Source organism: Lepisosteus platostomus, chromosome 24, assembly GCF_059453375.1.
Source record: "Lepisosteus platostomus isolate fLepPlt1 chromosome 24, fLepPlt1.hap1, whole genome shotgun sequence".
In the NCBI taxonomy this organism is placed as follows: domain Eukaryota; kingdom Metazoa; phylum Chordata; class Actinopteri; order Semionotiformes; family Lepisosteidae; genus Lepisosteus; species Lepisosteus platostomus.
In genome coordinates, this window is record NC_142634.1 from 17535483 (window position 1) to 17550414 (window position 14932).

Genomic DNA, 14932 nt, shown 5'->3' on the forward strand with positions numbered 1-14932 from the left:
TTCTTTTCTTTGTAGTTCAATATAAATATAAGTTGTTGGAAGAGGAGGAAGCAGAAACTGACGCGTCAGATGTAAAACGCTTCTTAACAGGTAATCATTTTAATTTGCCACGGCAGGGATGTAAACTCATGTCAGATAAGAATTGGGATACACTATTATTCTATTCTCTGTACTAGTTTTATCCCTCTTTGCTGTGTCTTTGGTCCTGTACAAACGCCCACAGCATTAAGACACTCTGCACAGCGACACCTGGCACCTAAGCCTGTGGTTCTTGCAGATTTTTTTTAAATCCGTGTTTTCAAAAACAGCAGCTAAAACAACAAAAAGCAACACTTTAACCAACTGTTTCTGTAAAAGTTATCGTTTCACCTTTATTCTCACTGTAGATTTGTTTTCTATAAAGACGAGCTGATCATACTTGCGAACAGGCCTGGGTTAATTTACACTGCGGTTGATTCAAGTTGGATCATTTCAGGGGTAGCTTGAAGACTTCAGAAGCCTCAGCAGGCAAATGGATCCGCTCATTGCGTCCATTTGACAAAATTCTCATGGCCTACATCAAACTTCTGTTTGTGTACATAACGGATCGACCAGCCAGTCGTACTCCAGTCACATCTGTTGTATGAGAACGCCCCAGTATCTACAACTAAGGCGATACCAGCCCGCTTGGATGCGTCTCTACGTTTGTTTGAGAAAGCACGCGCCTCGTTTTTGCGTGTATTTAACACCGTGCTGGGGGGGCTGCGAGGGGCAGAGCTGCAGCCCCGCGGGGCGACAGATACCCCCAGGAAGCGCCTCGTGCTAACCCCACGCGCCCCAGTCCTGACTGCTCTGGCGTCGTCGTCGGCATGATCGGTGATCGGTGATCGGTGTACTAGACCACAGTGCAGCAGGACACATCTGTTACAGCCCCCCCCCCACACACACACACACTATAAACGAGAAATTCACACCAGGGGAGAAGTATGATAAAGAAGCAGGTGTTTATAACCCTCCAGCTCATCTGCCTACGTGCGCGGTTCTGAATGGTAAAAGATGGCGGAATTTGGATGGGGGCTCCCTGGGTTTAGAAATTGAAAGCACACGGAATTCGTCATGGCTGGCGCCAGACATCATTTTGCTGAACGACTGTTTTGCTTGTTTTATTTTCCTTAATTCATGAGACGATTCAATTAAACAAGGCCGAAGGTGGTACAAGACGCAGACTTAGAAAACTATTTATTTAGTTGATTGTTTATTTGTTTGTCTCCCAAGCGCCGGCGTTGTGTTAATATGGTTATGGGTATTTTCCCGCGAAGCAGGTGCTGATGCCAAAGCGGCTGCATGTTTTACCGGGGAGCCAGCCTAAGCTCTCCCGTGTGCCAGCACAAACTGGAATACACTGCAGTGTTTGCTTTTCAATATTAATTGAGCGAAAATTAACCACTTTTTTTTTAGTTTTCTCACAGTCAAGCATAAACTGTTACTGTAACATCCCTTTAACAGTCGTTATTAGACGACTGGGAAATTGCATGTCTTGGAGGTAAGAGCTCCAGATGCCAAAAGAAAAACCTAAAGATATTTTCATTCATTATACTGCATGGAAATAAATGTAGAAAGATGATGCATGCATGTATCTAAAACTGTGTAAATAATGTTTAATATTGATTTAAGCGGATAACTGTCTTAAAACGTCTTGGGCCTGGTTTTGGTTAATTTGGTCAATTAAACTTTCAATCCTTCCCACCAATGGTAGGTCAACAACTTAATTCCCTCTCTGCGAAAGGAAACTCGGCGCCCAGTATTGGGTAAGTAATTCGCGAGAAAGACGTAGATCGAAAGATTTTTGGATCTCAATGTTGATCTGAATAAACCTGAATGCAAAATTTGACTTTGCCCTTGGCGAACTATTTCTTTAAAAAAGTCCTTAATCCCTGTTTGTGACAGATCATAAGTTATGAATGTAGCAAAAATCAAAGTCCATACAAAGTAGACGAAAGCGCATGTACCGTGTACCAGCGCATCCCCCGCTTCTGAGCCCAAACGGCAGCTCAAGCAGTATCCTGTCACAGTAATAACTGCGAGAAAGATCAACAGAGATAATCGGATGATATATGTAAACTTGAAACCGGACAGGTTAAGAGATAAAGAAATGTCAAATATTCATAAAAAGAAGGCATCGTTCGCTTTCACTCTCGCTGAAAGTGTTAGCAAGCACTGGGTGACTCTAAAACGAAAACTGGTCTCAGCAGAACCGTGAAACCTCTCCCTTTCTCACCTCGGAGGCTTCAAATGTTTGCAGCAGGTTTCTTCAAAAGAACTAGATTTTCTCCGATTTATGAAGTTACCTTAAAAAAACAACACGCCTCACTAAAAGCAGAAGAATTGAACACAACCCTCAAAACACTGAAACAAGAATGCCCACGGAAACGGAAGAAATTGTTAATGTGAGTAAACCTGTGTGCTGCTTTACAGCGTCATTTGTGGTTGGATTCTGCATGCTGGACAAACTACAAACACGAGTGCAACGCAACTTTACCTGAATTTAAACTGACTTCCTTAATGGCGCTAGTGTTCAAGTAATCTTCTTTACACACAAACTTGTTCTCGTCAATTATATACAGTTCCTCTCCAGTGGATAGCTGCTTGTTGCAGACCATGCAGGTAAAGCAGTTTAAATGGAACACCTTGCTCCGAGCTTTTCTGACGAGGTCGCTGGGGGAGATGCCCTGAAGGCAGCCGGCGCATTTTGTGCCGAAACGTCTAAAACAGAAAAGGGAAAAAAAACAAACGGTCAAAGAGCCACGTTTTATGCCAAACACATAAAAGCGAGAAATGATAGTAACCATCTGAAAACAGACAGCGCGGCTGTACGTGTAAAGACAATATGGTTAAAACAATGGTCCATCTCGATAATTATAAAATGGAGGTTGTTTTCCTTCTCACCCGGAAAATGGATGATATTAGCAACTCTGTGACAGATTCGACCTTTTATTTTGCCATCGCAATAGAGCTGGAGGAGGCCTTGAGAGGTTTCAAATTTACATTTAAATTGGCCGCACCTCACCAAAAAAAATCTGTTTAGGGTTTGCAGGCTGCAAGACTGCTATTGTTCAGTATAGGAGAAAACAGGTTCAAATTCCATACGAAAATCAACAGATCATTTCTCTTCCGTTATATTCGTGTACTGTATTATTCGTCTTATAATAATAATAATAATAATAATAATAATAATAATAATAATAATAATAATAATAATAATAATAATGTTTGATTTTTAAGAACAGAAATAAATTCGCGGACCTCCAACATGTTTAGCTGTACTTCATTCATCTGTAGTGATGAATAAAGACGGTACGTTAAGAGAAAACTCTTCGGTTTATTACTCTAAATGAACGGCTGATGGGTGTCGAGCAACATCGCCTTCCCTTTTTTAAGGCCCCAAACAGATTATTGCAATTGTGACTGAGAGCTAAAAATTAACCCGACAACAGGCTTCCGCAATTCGCATTAGTGACAATCGACACATTCAGAACAGCGGCAGATCTGACAGGATTAAGAAGACTGCGAACGTTTCGCCTTGTAAAACCATTTGCCTAAAATAAGCTGATACGAGTGTAATTCACATATACCTTTCCGAGATCACAAAATGAGTGTCAGGCTATAATGTCGGCAAAGCAAACTCAATTCTGAAGAGAAATTTAAATCTATTTCTTTTATTCTTTCTTTGTCATGGATCAAATGTTCTTCGGAACATGCGCCTCATTTTCCAACATTATTTGAGGAATGAATGGGATTAATCTTTCTTATTTTTATTATTGCTGCTGCTGTTTTTTATTATGTATTAAATGTTTAATTTTTAAAAATGAAAACGAACATTATAATATTATCGACTGCTTCACATTGCTGTTATTATCTTTTTGTGCGAGCTCCTTAATTTATTTAATGAATGAGATATTTATCACTGGAAACTACAAATAGGTAACTATTCTACCAACACCCAGCCTTTTAACGTGGTTTCTTGTGTTGGTTTTTTCCTTCAACGACCGCATTTACCTAAATGACTTTGATTTAGAGTAGGCACTGGAGGTCATAAGTCATTTGTGTCCTATCCTGGGGGCATAATTGTCTCATTTACAGTTTTTTTTCTCTTTCTCATGGTGAATGTTTACAAGGGCTCCTCCACAGAAACGGCGCGCAATGTAAATCCACTGTCAATAGATTTATTTGCAATGGGCTTGTATCGCTCCCTGCGCACTTTTCAAATGCACCTGGAGAAGGTCCGTAGAAAAAGAGGCTTTGCCTCTACTTACACAACAAATAGACACATTATCGTCATTATTGTCAGCAGATAAGAGGCCTTGTAGGGTCATTTGAGGGGGATACAATTGAAATTCCGAATTTGATGGCCCCCGCTAATATCGTGATAATTAGGGCCGTTTGGGGCCTCAGAAACTTTAATAAGGAAATTCTCCGCTTGTCATCCCTTTCAAAGCATCGCGTTACTTTAAGTCTTTTAAAGACCTAGATGTTGATGTTTTTATTTGTATGAATATAAAATCAGAACTGTACTGGAAGAATTACAGCTGCAGGATTTGGTACTGACCAGATGCTGCTAAACAATGAGATATATCTTCATAGAAGGAACCTGGCGAGCAAGGGCGATTTCAGACAGAAACACTTGCGATCGGGAGCCTGTAAGATGTACAGGGTGTGTGACAGTCGATCCACAAGAACTAAACTTGATTCCACTTCCATTCTTGAAGGGGGTTAGAGAATCTCTCAAGAATGAAATCAGGTTAAATCCTTTTCTTTTAATATGGCGTTGTTTAACATGACGGGGGTTTAAGGAAATTGTCATCTAAGCTTCTAGTTATTTTCCTCTTATTTGATTGCTCTTCAAGTCTGTGAACCTCCGCACAGAGACTGTCATGTGAAAACAATTTACGCAAACAAGGAAATAGAAGTCAATGCTATTCCCTGTTACTCGTATTTTTAAAGTGAAATAAAACTGGGTATTGTTCAAGAATGAATAACAATATCGACCCCCCCAAACCAAAACAACAAACAGAAATCCTCATTATTTCGATTTTCTTTAGATTCACAAACGGGTTATTCAGCCTCTTCACCTCTTGATTATTTGTAGGTCTGACTCCAATAGAACAACTGTAAAGATATCGATTAATCCTGGAAGTGAAAGTCCACATAGGAAAGAGGGCCGTCACCAGTACTGGTCAGATTTCCTCGTCACAGACAGACCCATAGGTTAAGCACGCAAAAGAAAGCTTTTTGGCGAGACAGTGAATTTTACTGTTTGTGAGCGGTTCACGTTGATTTTGTCTGTTTAATTAGAAATATCTCTGAAGTGCATATATATAGTTTAGAATGCGTTTAGAAGCACATTTCGTGTTGTGTTAGGGATAAAATAACACATCAGCATAACAGTGAGCTTTCTAATGCAGGAATGAGCTGTTTCAACACTATTGTGTTAACGCCACATTTTTGTGTTATTTCTTCTTGAAATGATGTAGTCATCGCACGAGCGTGGTTTTCCACATCTAGAAATATATTTTTAAACAGATGTGAGATACTAGAATGGCTTTCAACAAAAGGTCGAAACTAACAAAATAAGTGATATCTAAAGTTTACATACATCCATGTCCAATGACACGAACACCACGAGCTAATAATCCCCAGGGCAGCGCTGGAGAAAAGGCCGTCGGTACTGGAGGTGCGCGCTGCACAGCCTGCCTGCGCCGTCACCTGCGGAAACTAAAACGCCTTACCTGAAAAAGTCATTTTTGCAATAAAGCTTGCCGTCCCGGGAAAAGCATTTCTCCGTCAAATTGCACTTGCAGTCGCAGCACTGCACGCACTTGACGTGCCAGGCTCGGTCCAGCACGTTGAGCAGGAAGCGGTCCAGGATGGGCCGCTCGCAGCCCGCACAGTGCACCATCCTCACGCTGTCCTGGAGGCGACCCAGTGGCGACCTGGCGGAGCGGTCACGGCTGTCCGGACCCTGGTCCCCGGACCCTGCGTGGAACAACGTGTTGGCTGCCGGAGAGTACCGCCCGCGGAGCAGGTCTGTCCCCCTCACCGCGTCTCCAGCCCCACCGCGCAGTGGGCGACCTCCTTGGGCGCTGGTACCTACAACAGGCAACCTGAGGAGCTACTCCTGCCTCCCAGCGTCCGTCATCCTGATCCTCGGGGGCTACGAGCGGCGGACAGCCTGGTCTCCTTCTGCGCTGAAGCGCTCTGTGACGATGGGTCGCATGAATGTTCTTGTCCGCTGGGGCGAACGCATGGATTGAAAATGTACTTTTTTCGTCTTCTTCTCCTTCTTGGTACTTTTTTTCCCCCCCGAAACACCTCACGCAGTCACCATTCCTCCCATCATTGTGCTGCCCGTCTTAGGTAATTCGCGCATCCTTATTCAGATTCGGTGACGTTTCGGGTCACGTTCCGACCTCGACGGCCAATCAGGATAGGGTCGCCATAGCAACCTATTTAATTTATAGTACATCTAAATTGGCTCAAACGTTGCGCCGGGCACACTGGAAACAAACAACTCCTCAAAATGGTTGAGGGTGTTATATATTTTTTTTAAATGGCGTGGCTTAAGACCAGAAACAAAAGTATGTTTATTTTTTTTCTTGATGTTGGTGTCGTTGTTTTTATTATAGCAGACGTCACACTACGTTCAAGTTGGACTCAGAACAACAAAAGCAATAATTCTTTCCAGCCGCTCAGACATGCCGCTTGGGTCCTTTTACATTCAAAACCAATACTGAAAAGTGCTTTCAGGAATAATGGCTTTTCTACATAAATACAAAAGCCCGAAGCCACCAACTTTGCAAAGAGATATACTCGAGAGAAAAAAACGAAACGAAGGATACGTAGGTAGGCCGCAGCGGGATAAAACTCACAGAACACAAGCTCCCCGGGCTGTCCTGAGCCACAAATCTGCGCCAGTTTCTTCCTACATGTAGGCTATCCTGTTCGGTGCTTAATCGATATAAAGCGAAAAGCAATCTACTCCCCACTGAGCAACACGGCTGTGATACACTGGCGGCTGACTTACACGCCAACCAGCGCGGGAGATCCGTCGCGTAAAGACCACAGCTACAACTTGTTTCCTCTTCTTCGTCTCTCTTTCCTTGCAAAAGTAGACAGAAGACGGCTCTCAAACTAAAGGCACTCGGGGAACTCAATACCAGCTTTACTTATAAGACTTCTACCTGCTGTCTGAAATAAAACCTTCTAGGGGGTCACATAGGTAGGTCAGCCTTTTATTGGTTTGGAACTGTAACACCACAGAAGTGTCTTGCTAGCGCTGTGAATATGGAATGTGAATTATTGTGGGTGTATGTTTTTTTTACACTAACCCTTAGGTTTTGTTTTCCGATTTATTATTTTCATTTTTTTTCCTTACCGAAGGTGTAGTCTGTATATTTCAAATAAAACTGTCTCCGCTCTTAATTTTCCGCACTTACGGTTTTCAAATCTTAACTTGCTATCGTGCATATTTACGCAATTGTGCTTATCTTCGCAGGGTATCCTGTAAGATTACACATGAAAAAAAAACCCGACGAAGAAAGAAGAGAGAGTCTGTTGACATCTTTCACACAGCAGCGCCAGAGGCAAAAAAAAAAAAAAGTTTTTCGGAATAAAATTAAAACCGAGGTTTTCTACAGCAGTGCAAGCAAGTTGTGTCTCGCAATATTTACAGGGAGATGTAAAGGGATTAAGATGGCGGGACTCCCCTTCTCAAATAGAAGGGGAGGGTTTGACAACGGGCTAGACAAAGTAGCTGTTAATGGGGAGGAATTGGGATGATAAATTAGTCATTTCATTAGCGGCGTTAATGAAGGCTGGGAGCGAGCCCGGGACCCGCTCGGACCCCGGCTCGGACCCCAGCGTCGCAGGTGCAGGCCTGCGGGGCTCGTTTGTCCGAGATGCGGGGTTTTATTTGTCTGGCACGATCATTATTCGGCTCCGAATGAGAACGTCATGCTCTTTACTAGGTCTCTACAGTTTTGTGATTTGTCGATCCTCACGTTTTATGTTTTTACTGAATATAGCGATTTTGTTCTGTATTATCAGCAATCTCCGGGTCTCTTCGAGGTTTTTAAATTCTTGATCTTTTAAACATTTGTAGCCTCCTTTCTCCGAATCATCGTGGGGGATAATATTTTATTGTAAATCATATCTGCACGGTACAAACGACATATCATAATAACACGACAGCAGAAACCAACAACAAAAAAACCCGCAAAAGCCAGTTTAAAATAAAAAAGGCTTCATTTAAATACCGCAAAGAAAATCTCGAAGCGATACCACACGCTATTACATTGCTGCTAATTTTCGTTTGTTTTTGATTCTGGAGTTTCGAAAAAAGACTTGAAATTTAATTTAAATTTCGTGTAGATAAAAACCTTTTATGAGTTATACATTTGTGACTTTGTCTTTTCGCAGTGTGCATGTTTTGGTTGGGTTGAGATATTCTTGTGGAAAAGTGCGGTAGCTGGTACTATGTGATGGTTGTAGATTGTATATATGCAGATCCCAGCAGTAACATAACAGGCGCTAATATGTTAAAAGTGAGGGGAATTGGGGAAACGTCATGCACCTTCTGCAAAAAAAAATTTTTTTTTTTTACTTTTGAGAGACGATACGCTTTTTTTAAAGTAAAGTAACGAAAACCACCTTCTAGTTTTCATAGAAAGTCTTAATGTTGAAGTCCTTTCGAAGGCATTACGAACGTGTTAATGTAACACACGCACCTCCGCGTATGTGCGCGATAATGATATAGCGGAGTCTCCGTGTTGAGCTGAACAATAGTCTGTATTTAAACACTCATTCAATCAGTCGGTTTATAACCCGTTAGGTTTCTAACCCAACCCACAAGGCTGGGTTAAAAGGATGCAAACCTTTGGATTTACAATACCAAAATACTCTTTTTAAAGATTAGTCCAGATACATTCCTTGAATTCTCACTCGAATTTGCCCAATCACCTGTACGTGGTTTCATTAATTTCTTATTTTCGTTTGAGGGAGGAAAAATGGGTTTTACGGACATTTTCGCCTAAGTATTAAGTCTACTTTGTAATTATTATAAAGAAAGAAGCAGCGCATAAGACTATCAGACAAGCAATCAGTGAAATAAGTCGTTTTTACATGTTGAAAAGGCATCTTTGATCGCTGGGGTTGGAATGCTTTGACCTAGTTGATTAACTCTTAAATGTATTAGTATTCCAGCGGAAAAGACTGGCATCTTAATACCCAGCGGACAGTATGTATGCTCCGGGACACACACAAGCTCGAGTTTTAAAATCCCATGCAGGGGGTGCAAATGTTAAGAGTTCTCCAAAACAGAATAAGGAAGGAAAAAAAATCAAAACTGACTGAGTGAAAGGTAGGACTATTTGAAACTAACTGTGAAAGAGAGACGTTCGGAATGCAAAAGAAGTGGATGGTCTATACGGTATAAAATAGATGGACGAGAATATTCGTTTCAATATTTCGGTATTCGACGAATTCTTTAGCCGGTCATATTCACCCGAGGCAAAATTCGTTCCAGTACGTCCAGTAGCGTTACAGACAGATTTTTAATGTCAGTATTGATCTCCAAATAAGCAGGAAGGAGAAACCAAACGCGAATTTGAAGGGGTTCTTGCCTCTGTCTCCCCTGCTCTGCTCTGCTCTCCCAGCCTCACTTGACGCCAGATGAGCCGAGTGTCTCACACGCAGGGGCTATCAGCTTGTTTTTTTCGAATGTTGTTTTGCGACTGGACTTCTCTTCCCAGAGCTCAACAAATTGTCACCGAGAGGATTTGACTCTTTTGTGTTTCAATATTTTCATTTGACGTAAGACTACTTCCAGGAGAAGACAAAAGAAAAGACGTCGATATAGCTGGGCTCAGCGTGTGAGAGTCATTTATTTACTGAATGTCACCCCAACAGCTCTGCGGAACGCGGGCTACCTGCCCTCTCACTCCGACACCACTTAGACAATGACCACCAGGGTTTACTGCTAAATGTCACACGATTTGGAGTCAAACCCTGCCTTATTTTTTTTAAAGCAAAATTAATCTTAGTAGGTACCGAATTAGTGAGGAAAATGACAGAACGTGCTTAAAAAGGGAGAACATTTTTTTGTGAGACGGCCTCTTAACACAATTAATCAATCAATTCACATATCGATAAAACAAGGATTTTGAAGAGGGTCCTGTTCATCTTGTACATGGAAATGGTGAACGAAAATGTCCAGGACGATTGTTGGAGTAGTTTGTAACTGTTTGTAAATCGCTATGCGATTCCACACCTAAATCGGAATTCAGCAAATTGCAGAAACTAGACTTGAAGCCCTCAAGATCGTTTCCATAAAAAAAATATAAAAAATAGAAATCTGAAACAAACGAATTTATCATTTTCTCCACGTTACAGGTCTTGCTAATGCATCAGTAGTAATAAAACAGTATCGGATTACCTAGTTTATCTTTTGTCGAGACTGTTAGTTTCTCTGCTCAAGGACGCAGCGGTTAAGAGAACGAGGGATCTAAATGTTTTGACACCTCATAATTAGTCAAAACAGTTTTATGGCTTTTAGTATTTGGAGAGAGCATGAGCCTCATTACTAGACTGGAGCTTTTGCAACACAGGAAAGCTACGTCTGCTCAGAGCGTGTCTACAGTCTCGACTTTCCTGGTCCGGGAACTGCAGGTGTGAAGCAAGTCGCCTGTCCTTTCGCTTTTTTATTCCCTGATATATTAACGGCCCAATTTTAACCTTAAACAAACCCAGCATGCTTCTCATAGGTCCCCTGTTTTTTACACGAGTGGCTGAGTTCCAAATTGTATATTTAAATAGTTCGCAGCATTCATGATAGCACCCCTTTGATTTCGGCCAAGCGGAACAGGCCCAGCCAATGAGACCTCGCCGTCGACACTTCTCAGCAGTGTAGCAGTGACTCAGAAGGAGAGGCTCACAGTTCCCTGCATAAAGCCTCTTTTCTTTTTTTCTCCTCTTTTTTCAGGAGGTGAAGGGGTGGTTATTAGCTAACGGGCGGTTTCTGAATTAAAGCTCAAATCTGTCAGTTATTTCATCAGATAGCCCGGAGCTCAGACTACAGCTGTGTGCTGGGTATGGACCTCCTTCATCGAGATGTTCCGCCCAGCAAACCCTGACGGTGTTTACATATCTACTAGTTTAACACTTAACTACATTTTCTCAATTACCTATCTAGTGCCCTGACGTTCCCACTTCTCTGTCCGATAGTAAAGCAAACAACCCAAAACACCGCTTAAAACATAGCGACACAAGTCCTTTCAATGTTTCACTATGACGAAAATTTCATAAATTCACCCAAGACAAATTTGATGCAAATAACCCATCACATTAAGACGTACTAATCTCGGTTTCCACGATGCCTGTAGTTACTGTTATTAGCAGTACTAGGAAAATGGCACTGTCAAACACGTGCTGTTTGGCGTTTTTCACTCGTGAAAAGTCTGCTCACCCCTGCCCCATGTCTGCATGAGAGCCACAGCTGAAACTCCGACAGACCGCAAGGCTTTATTCAATTCAATTAATTAATTATCTCATTAACGGGAGCAGTCCAAACAAGCAAACTCCGCAGGTTGAGTGCATTTCTTCTGTTTCATCACCTCGGAACACTGAGGAGCTCTTGCAAAACGAAACAAATGATTATTATTTTTGTTGTTGTTATTAATCGCGGATATGAACGGTACAGAAACAGGCCATGGCTTTATCTTAGAGTATGTAGGGAGATTTTTTTTGTTTAATATTAAATAAATACGATAAACAATCGCAAAATTAAACGCACAACTAAGCTGAAAGCACAACTGTATGTTATTGTATTAACATATTACGGTAAAGGAGATCCATATAAACAAAAGCACGTAACCAGATATTTTGCTTCTACCACAGGTCAACTGTTAACTTACCAACTGCGTTTATGCGTTCAAATCAACAAAAAATTACACAAAGATGATTTCACACAATTCTGATTGAGATATCAAAAATGTTACAATCAACGAATACCAGTGGCATCAGGAATATAACCCTACTGCTGCCGCTCATAGAAATAAATGTTTTAAACGTATTTATAAAAGTTATCAGGAAGAGATGTTCTCGCTAATGCAATTGGTACTGGCTAGTCATTTATAATCAGTTAAAATATAATCAATTTATCAGACCATAATTATTCTGAATAGGCGAGCGGTCAGAAAAGGCGCTGTCTCGCAGGGGGCTGTAAACCGTGTCTGGCGGATATCGGCGAGTCGGCCGCGCACGGTCTGCGACAGCTTGGTGGGACGGCCGGGTTTCACGGGCTTTGGCTCAGTGTTACATTTGGCAGGATCCCACATCTGCTGTAAAAACAGAGCAATATTCACCAACAATACGCCGCCGAACCTTTCACACCGTTTGTTTCGAAGATGTAAACAATGACTTGATGAGCTGTTTATAAGGAGAGGTTAATTTTAGAGTTTATGTGCGCAGGCGGGCTGCGTGCAGCTTTTCAATTTCTGCTCTTTGATCTTCTCTTTCTACACAGGCCTAGATATAGCGGAAGCGGCTATATCTAGAAATAGAAATAATAATAAAAAAAAACGTTTCTTCTGCAGATTTCCTGTGAACACCCTCCAGGACTGGAATTTGGGATTGGGAAAACAGGAACGCTTCCAAAACCAAATCAATGCTGGGCATTATGTATAAATTATGGAGATGCATAACTCGGCCTTTTAGTTTAAAAAACTTCTGTCTTCGCCCCTTTAATTAGAAATAGAACGCAAATTGTCCTTATTGTGCTAAAATCCATTCGCTCACACAGAATACAAAACCTACATACAAACACATTTGCAGCGCCAACAATTCTACAACACGCACCTGTCTCTCAGAATTTTTAAACTTGGCCCGCGCGGTGTTAAGGTAAATAGCTTTCTGTTGACGCTGAAATCCCTGCCTTCATTATCCTTTGTTAAGGTGTGAAAAAGTGAATCTGCATAATAAAAAAGCTGCGATTTGCTCTCTCCGGGGAAGTCGTTGCGGTTTCGCGGAGAGAAAGGGAAGCCGGCGGGCGCAGCAGAGACTCCCGCAGTCACGGGCAGGAGACTGCAGCCTCGGGCCCGGGCCAGCGGGGGTGCTCTCGGCCCCCTTGCCGCTTCTCTCCTGTCCGCAAGAAGACTCCTGAACCCGGAGTGTCACATCCCAGAGCCCTGGCAACGGCACCGACGCACAGAGTGATGGGGTTCTTGACAGATATTTTGAGGTTTTAAAAGAGAACGTTACCACCGAGGAACAAGCTATCGTGTGACATCGGTCTGACTGGAATTCCTAGAACTAGTTGAAGTATAAATCCGGTGTAACATGATGATTACACTATCGCACATGCAGTCTGCGCAGTCTATGACTGCTTTTTTTTTATTCTGTGTAGTATTGTCATGGCGAATTGCACATAGAATAACAGTTACAATAGGCTAGGTTCCCGGTTTTCCGTTTTCGTTTTCCTTTGTGTCTTTCTTTGCTCTGCAGTTTTGTTGTATAAAAACTGAAGGTGTGGTCCTTCAGTAATGAGTAATTTTAGCCAATCAGATGTATCCAGTCCGAGCCCGCAGTTAACTGAACACTCAGCAGGAAAAACACACCTAGATATTCACTCTCAATACAGACAGTCGTTTAGAATAGTGATTTTTCTTTGTGTGTCTTCAATAATAATAATAATAATAATAATAATAATAATAATAATAATAATAATAATAATAATAATAATAATAATAATAATAATTGTAGTATTATATCCAACAATAGACTACAATTCGTGTGGTATTGTTTACCATAGTTATAATTTATTTGACCACCTCAGTATTAAAAATGTAACTTCACGTGTTGACCGTGTCCACCGGAATGTTTTCATGCTCTTGTACTTACATTTCGGCTTAAGCGGCACAGATTCTGAAATCTCACACTGCAAATGAACGCACAAAACGTTAAGAGTTAGCTATCCTTCAGTTAGGCACCTTGTACAGGGGAAAATATCCCGGAGAAAACAAGCATGTTTCTTTTCAATCATCCAACCCCAAATCCTTGAGATATCAAATATTAAAGACACTGCAGGTCTGTTTTGAACATTTGTACACCCGAATATTAATTTTTCTGGCGTATACACTTCTCCTCGGAGCTTTGAAAACCAGCGGGATTGGTTTTGGTCTCCGTGTTCACACAGCAGGAGCACTTACCGAACACTAATCTTCTGGGCGTCGTTGGGTAATTTTAGGTGTCGTGTCCAGTCACACAATGCAGAAAGGGGGTTAAATATAGCTGTTTCAAATAGGATTCGTGGTTACAACCCCGGAGACAATAAAAGGGTCTTGTGCACAAATATATTTTAAAACAAAGCTCAGGGAGCGCCATTAATATACACTGTTTTTGTGCGTAAACTGAGGACGCGGTTGGTTGTAAATTTAACACGCGCTGTGCAATCATTAACACAACGCGTGTTGTCTTTAATGAGACATTTAACACATAGTGTGTATTCGTTAATCGTGGTGCACGTGGATTTCAACGGTGCAATACACAGCACAGTTTACTGGAAAAATACAATACGCGAAAGAACAAATATATTTCTTATGTTTTTTTTTCACAAAAAATTCGACAATAAATTCGAGGTGGTTTTCTGCTGCATAATCTGTACTCTTTAATGTCCTTTGAAAACCAACTGAACGTGCGTTTGAATAAAGCGTGTCTATATAATACATAAAGTGTTTACAATGACTCAAATAAAGTTAAAAAGGAACAATAAAAACATATAAATGTATTTGACAGAGGAGAGGTTTGGTCTTTCTGTTATTTTGCGCGCTTCAATCCCTTAAAAAGAACCGCAATGATTGCAGGCTGTGCTGGGCAATGAGACCGGCGATTGGTGTGTTCTCCT

The 14932-nt window shown here is 41.5% G+C and overlaps 1 protein-coding gene across 1 annotated transcript in view; it reads right to left on the reverse strand.

The window, feature by feature from the left end:
• Positions 1-6402, reverse strand: part of lhx5 (LIM homeobox 5) — a 36685-nt gene extending 30283 nt beyond the window's left edge. Inside the window, exons 1-2 of the mRNA XM_088618441.1 lie at positions 5766-6402; positions 2519-2742 (exon numbers count right to left, since the gene is read on the reverse strand). Of these exons, the coding sequence (XP_088474567.1) occupies positions 2519-2742; positions 5766-5935 (394 nt within the window). The 5' untranslated portion in view covers positions 5936-6402. The remainder of the gene's footprint in view (positions 1-2518; positions 2743-5765) is intronic.
• Between the last annotated feature and the right edge of the window lie 8530 nt (positions 6403-14932).